The sequence below is a fragment of the Cebus imitator genome, unplaced genomic scaffold, assembly GCF_001604975.1.
Source record: "Cebus imitator isolate Cc_AM_T3 unplaced genomic scaffold, Cebus_imitator-1.0 Scaffold431, whole genome shotgun sequence".
NCBI lineage: Eukaryota > Metazoa > Chordata > Mammalia > Primates > Cebidae > Cebus > Cebus imitator.
This window is the reverse complement of record NW_016107746.1, coordinates 1,178,845-1,185,792: the sequence shown is the minus strand read 5'-3', so window position 1 is coordinate 1,185,792 and position 6,948 is coordinate 1,178,845. Positions and strand designations below refer to the sequence as shown.

The window sequence follows — 6,948 nt, the reverse complement described above, 5'->3', positions numbered from 1 at the left end:
TTTTTTTTTTTTTTTTTTTTTTTGAGACAGGGTCTCACTCTTATCACCCAGGCTATAGTACAGTGGTGTGTGATCTTGGCTCACGATCCTCCTGTCTCAGCATCGCTAGTAGCTGGGACTACAGGTACACACTGTAGTCTGAATAATTTTTTTGTATTTTTTTTGTAGGGTCAGGGTTCAGCATGTTCCCCAGGCTGGTCTCAAACTCCTTGGCTCAAGCAGTTTGCCCACCTTGGCCTCCCAATGTGCTGGGATTATAGGCATGAGCCACTGCACCAGGCCTCTATTAGAGTCTTAACTATGACTTCTCATCCTTGGTTATACATTGAATACTATTTTCTGCCACACTGTGATTAAACTTTATTGTTGATGGGTCTAAATCCCATAACATAAAACTTGTTAGTGTAGAGTACACAGTAAAAATACATTGACTACATTGGTCTTTGGAACGCTTCTAAGAATGTGTATTAACTTTATACCGTAGTCTGTAGCTATACTTCGGCCTTTTTCTGCTGTGTTCTTGAGAAATGAGAATCCAAAGTAAACTGAATTTGTGCTATTTGACGTGCTAAGTGAGGAGTATGGATTTAAGACACAAATCATTAAGTACAGTCTAAATTGTACTTTTAAATGTTATAGACGATTATTTTTCAGAAATTCACAAACATTTATTTTCTCTGTTTGGGCTATCTCATTCAAAGATTCTAAAACTATTCAGTGTAACTCAAGACTTTACTTATTTTTATCCTGAAAATATTGTTTTTCTTCTAGCTTCTGGTGAAGACAATTTTATCATTGTCAGCATTCCGTCAACAAGTTTATCAAAGAAAAAGAGAATGATTTCCTCATGTGAGCCTGAAATGCCATGAGAAAGAACATTGTATTCTCATCCTGTCTAGTGCAGTTGTCCTAAAGTGGACTTTTTCATTCCATGTTATTTACTCATCAAATATTGCATCACTTTGTAAAAGGAGAACAATTTTGAAAATTAGAGTGAAAGACCATGCTGGAATACGTTGTTTTTTTTTTTTTTGGTTTTTGTTTTTGTTTTACACACACACATGCACATACACACACTCACATATATAAAAAAAGGAAAAAAATCAAAGTGTCAGTTAGATAGTAGCCAACCTTAAAAAAAAACAATCATACAGGTTTATCTTTCCACCAGTAGATTCTCGTTTTTAGCTTGTTGGGCAGATAAAAAGTGAGGAGGAAACCTTCAATCCATGTATGAAAAAAGGTAGTTTCAAAGGCAAAACTCTCAGGTATTGGTGCAATAACAAAATCTTAGTAAGTTTAAATAAAGAGAGCAAACCTAAACATTATATATATATGTGTATATATATACATATATCTATATATATGTATATATATAGGCGAATCTAGATATATGATATATATAGGCAAACATATACATATATATATAGGCAAATGTGAACTATGCCAAGTATATAGAAAAGCTGATGTGAATTGATGTTAAGTGGAAAAAGAATGAAATGTACACACTTAATTGCCACTATGTACAAATGGCTTTACTACTTTGTATAAAAAGAGCATGAGGGGTGGGAGTGGGACTGCCGAGGCCGTGCACTTGGCTGTAGCTGGGCGCCTCGGTTAGGTGTGCTGTCAGCCCTTTCCGAGTGCCTGGCCGCAGCCTCTCCAGCCTCTCCTGCCTCGGCCCAACATGGACTTCAGAGAAATTCTCCTGATAGCTTCCAAGGGACAAGGTGTCAACAATGTGCCAAAAAGGTATAGTTTGGCAGTGGGGCCTCCAAAAAAAGACCCAAAAGTTAAAGGTGTCCAATCAGCAGCTGTACAGACTTTTCTTAAATGGAAAGAAGAGGAACTCAGACAAAAAGCCTTAGAGGAGAAGAGGAGAAAAGAACTAGTGAAAAAGCGAATTGAGCTCAAACATGACAAGAAAGCAAGAGCTATGGCCAAGAGGACAAAGGATAATTTCCATGGTTACGATGGGATCCTTACTGAGGAAAAGTCAAAGAAGAGGCAGGCAATGGAACTGACCAAGAGTATGAAATGGAAGAAGAGAATGAATTCCTTGAATACAATCATGCAGAGTCAGAGCAGGAGTATGAGGAAGAGCAAGAACCTCCCAAAGTTGAAAGCAAACCAAAGGTCCCCCTTAAAAGTGCCCCACCACCCATGAACTTCACTGATTTACTCAGACTGGCTGAGAAAAAGCAGTTTGAACCAGTGGACATCAAGGTAGTGAAGAAATCAGAAAAGCGACCTATGACTGCAGAAGAACCTGGGGAGGGAGAATTCCTTGAACGAAAGCGTAGGAGAAAAAAACTTGAGACAGATGCTAAACTACCTCCAACTGTGTCCAAAAAGACACCCTCTCAGAAAGTGTGGGCACAAAACTTAGCAAAGCTTCTGGAGACAGGCATCCTTCTTCCAAAGGAATGCCCCTTCCTCATGCTGAGAAGAAATCAAGACCCATGATGGCCAATGAGAAGCACTTAGCTTTGTCTTCATCCAAATCCATGCCAGGAGAGAGGATCAAGACAGGATCTGGCAATAGCTCCCAACCCTTACTTCGTGAGGGTCATGACAGACCTGTTTTCAATGGAGCTGGAAAGCCTCCTTCCAGCACCTGTTCACCAAGTATTCCAAAGACTTCTGCTAGCAGGACTCAGAAATCTGCTATGGAGCACAAAGCCAAAAAATCTCCATCCAATCCTAGCCATTCCAGGCCTGGGTCCATGGTCACCCCACACGATAAGGCTAAGAGTCCAGGTGTCAAGCAGCTAGGCAGCAGCTCTAGCTCAGCCCCTGGGCAGCCCAGCACAGGAGTTGCTCGGCCCACAATTAGTTCTGGCGCTGTGCCCAGGCGCCAGAATGGCAGCCCCAGCTCAGGACCTGAGCGATCAATCAGTGGGTCCAAGAAGCCAACCAATGGCTCACATCCCTCTGGGCGGACAGTCACTGGTACATGTGGCCCTGGACAACCTGCAAGCAGCTCAAGTGGCCCTGGGCGACCTATCAGTGGTTCAGGTAGTTCTGCAAGACTGTTGGGCAGCTCTCTTGGCCCTGGGCGGCCTACGAGCAGTCCACATGAACTTCGACAACCAGTGAGTGGCTCAGGCCTCAGTTGGTGGCCTGGGGAGATCCATAAGTAGCTCAATTCCAGTTGGGCAGACTGTCAGTAGTTCAGTCCCAGGAAGACCAGTGAGTAGCTTGGGACCTGGGCAAACAGTTAGTAGCTCAGGTCCCACCATAAAGCCTAAGTGTACTGTTGTCTCAGAAACAATTTCTTCCAAGAATATCATTAGCCAGTCCAGCAATGGACAGATGAATGGAATGAAGTCACCCCTATATGGCTACAGATCTGCCCAAGGTCCTCAAAGGCTTCCCTTCCCTACTGGTTACAAAAGGCAGCGAGATTATGAAGAGGAGGATGACGATGATGATGAATATGACTCTGAAATGGAAGATTTTATCGAAGATAAAGGAGAGCCTCAGGAAAAAATATCCAAGCACATTAGAGAAATCTTTGGTTATGACCAAAAAAAATACAAAGATGAAAGTGATTATGCCTTACGTTACATGGAAAGTAGTTGGAAAGAGCAGCAGAAGGAAGAAGCAAAGAACTTAAGACTAGGTATGCAAGAGGACTTAGAGGAAATGAGACGTGAAGAAGAAGAAATGCAACGTCGAAGGGCCAAGAAGCTGAAGAGGCGTTAGCAGCTGCTTTTATTTTTGTGAAATTCTCTGCTGCAAGGATTTCCTGCCTTCAGACTGAAGCCTCCTTATCATTTAGATTTATACTTGGGTACTCAAGGAGAAGGAATGCATACTGTCATTTGAGCATAAAATATTTTCAGATATTTTCCAGGGTGAAATCTGTAATGCAGATGATATAATGCCCACTTGTGCTCTTATGAAGTTAACTGTTCAGAGATGCCAGCCTTGATCCTGATGAGCTATGTACTCTAATGTGGGGCCACTCACCAGTCAGCCAATCTTTTATTGTTCCTTTGCTACTTTGAAAGGAAAAAAAAAAGGTTGTCTCTTGACTTCTGTTATTCTTCTGCTAATCTGTGAGTAGGGTACTGCCCTGCTCCCAATCAAACTTAGTCTTTTTATGAGAAACCTGGACCTTCCATGAATGTTGCCAGCAATAAAGTGACTTGTCCTAATCTATGGATTGAGAACTTGAAAATGTAGAGTAGGATTTATAACTAACTTATGGATGTCATCCTGTGACTTTGAAGTACAAAGTAGAATAAATTATATTCTGTATTATTCATGGATTGGATGCTGAGCATTCTGACTCATTAATTTAAGTGGTTAGAAATTAATGAAAAAATTTTTAAGTTAAAATACAGGTTATAACAGTATAAATATTCTTTTCTAAGTTTTCCTTTCAGTTATGTTGGCTTTAGTGTAAGATAGACAAGGTCACTGTGCTGATTGATTTTTTTATCTAAAAAAAATCATTTGTATATTGAAGAAAAAATATTTTATTCAAAGATGAGATTTGAAGAGTAATAGTTTATAAAATAAGGAAGTAACATGTGAGGCTCCCCACTCCCTTCCCCCATCATAAAGATATTTTGAAATCCCAAGGTGCCCCCATACCTCTTGACATTAATGACTTTTCATTTTTAGCTTGAATTCGTTAGCAAATATTAAAGGCAGAAAACCAAAAACTAAATTTACGGTTATCGAGAGCGCCATCTTCTCTTTTTGCCCATATTGCTCTTTGATTTCAAACTATGCACTGTGAAGAGATTTTTCCGCCCGGGTAGGAAGGGATGTTCCCTGTTATCAAGTATTTTACTGAGCTGTGGAAATTCATTTTTACCCTTTTAAAGTCATAAATATAGACTTGAAATCCCTTAAGCTTCAAGTCCAGGCAGTTCCAATCAGGCTGACTTAGGATGAAGCTGGAAGGAAGCCAAGTCTCAAGAACTGTCTGCAACAGAAAATGAGATATGATGCTAGAGAGCATTTGTCCTTGACTGTAAGTACGAAGGCTTGGGGTAAGTGAGACATCAGCTTGTACAACAGTTCTACAATAAATGTTCTGGCTTTCTTAAGCCATTGTATGGTAGGGCTTAGGAAGTAAGAGGGATTGTCCTACAACAGGCCCTTACACTTCAGCAGACCAAATGTTTTGGTTTATTCCTTTTTATCCATAAATTCTTTATTCTTCAAGTTTGGGTATTACAGATTACCATTGTTAGCCTTCCTTAATGGGACCATATGAGCCAGTCTTTTTTTTTTTAATTTATTTTATTGCATTTTAGGTTTTGGGGTACATGTGAAGAACATGCAAGATTGTTGCATAGGTACCCCCGTGGCAGTGTGATTTGCTGCCTTCCTCCCCATCACCTACATCTGGCATCTCTCCCCTTGCTATCTCTTCCCAACTCTCCACCCCCCACCGTCCCTCCCCTATTTCCCCCCAACTGACCCCAGTGTGTAGTGCTCCCCTCCCTGTGTCCATGTGTTCTCATTGTTCAACACCCGCCTATGAGTGAGAACATGCGGTGTTTGATCTTCTGATGAGCCAGTCTTTTAAGACTGACTTGTTTTGAATTGAGCTTCAAACTTTCAAAATGCAAAGATTTAATTTTTAAATTGAATCCCATGAAAGGTGTCTTCATCACTGGGAATAACACCCTTTGTAACTGTGTATAGAACTGTCACACTGGTAGCAGAAATCCTATTGATTTCATTTCACCCATCCCAAATACCTTCAGTGAAATTGATTTAAGGGTAGTGTGATGTCCCATGTAATAAAACAGGCTTAGAACATCAGTTCCTCTGCTGCCATTTATGTGTTTTTATTCCCCCTTCAAACGTTTTTTCTTGGATATATATTTTTTTCAACATTCAGACTCTGAAATCTGTCATTACAATCAAGTGCTTTTCACAGCTGAAACATTTTTGGTGGCTTAAAGTGTACTAGCAGTAAATTTATGATATGGTACCGTTATTTGTACAGAAAGGCACCATTGTGTTAGAATACATTTCCAGAACTTAGTAGGAAAAATCAGGTTTTAACCTTATGTGTCTGTTACTTCTGAGTGCATTTCTATAACACAAATGTTGATTTCCATCAACATTATAAAAGATCACTTCTGTGGCTCATTTAAAAGGAAAAAAAAAGGTTAAGTCTTTTAAATTTTGGCCTTGCTTCCAAATCCTGTCTTCCATGTTATTCTTCTGCACTTCCTGACCATTCTTACAAAAAGCTCACAAACGTTTGAAGAAACTGGAGTAAACTGTTATTTCATTAAGGTTTACAAATTAAATGCTTGATTTTTAATGTAGTCTCTACTGTTTTCATTTTCAGATTTTCTTAATTCAACATTTGAAGATGTGCCTTTTGGGTAATGTTAATCACGAATGTAGTAATATTTCATGATTGTAATAATGTTACATGATCATGCGTACAGCATTCTCTAACAAATGATGTGAAAGGAAAGGAGTTTTCATAAAACTCATGGCCCTGATTGCACAGTCCCACTTGCTTTTGACATTGCTGTGTCAAAGCAAAGGGCACTTCTTTTAAGGATGCTTTCAGAACTTTGTATTTTCTCTAAACTATAAATGCAGTTATGTCCAGTTGGAGGCCAGGGCACCACATGTCACAGGCAGCCTTACGTGTGTGCCATGAAAAGGTTGAAAGACTGTTAACAAAAAAGTCTGGCCGGGTGTGGTGGCTCACACCTATAATCCCAGCACTTTGGGAGGCCGAGGCGGGCAGATCGCTTGAGACCAGGAGTTTGAGACCAGCCTGGCCAATATGATAAGACCCCGTCTCTACTAAAAATACAAAAAAGTAGCCAGGCATGGTGGCACATGCCTGTAATCCCAGCTACTGGGAGGCTGAGGTGGGAGAATCGCTTGAACCCAGGAGGTAGAGGTTGCAGTGAGCCAAGATAGCACCACTGCACTCCAGCCTGGGTGACA

The 6,948-nt window shown here is 40.4% G+C and overlaps 2 protein-coding genes across 3 annotated transcripts in view; both read left to right on the top strand.

The window, feature by feature from the left end:
- The window catches only part of SLC16A12 (solute carrier family 16 member 12), a 48,377-nt gene that overhangs the window by 903 nt on the left and 40,526 nt on the right, over positions 1-6,948 (top strand). For both annotated transcript variants that reach the window (XM_017510135.2, XM_017510134.2), the window contains exon 2: positions 113-124. The gene's annotated coding sequence lies outside the window, so the exon portion shown is untranslated. The remainder of the gene's footprint in view (positions 1-112; positions 125-6,948) is intronic.
- On the top strand, positions 1,688-4,282 carry LOC108290347 (protein SPT2 homolog). Its single transcript, XM_037731920.1, is given in 4 exon segments — positions 1,688-2,012; positions 2,015-2,368; positions 2,371-3,109; positions 3,111-4,282. Coding segments are annotated over 4 exon segments (2,016 nt in total). The 3' UTR covers positions 3,709-4,282.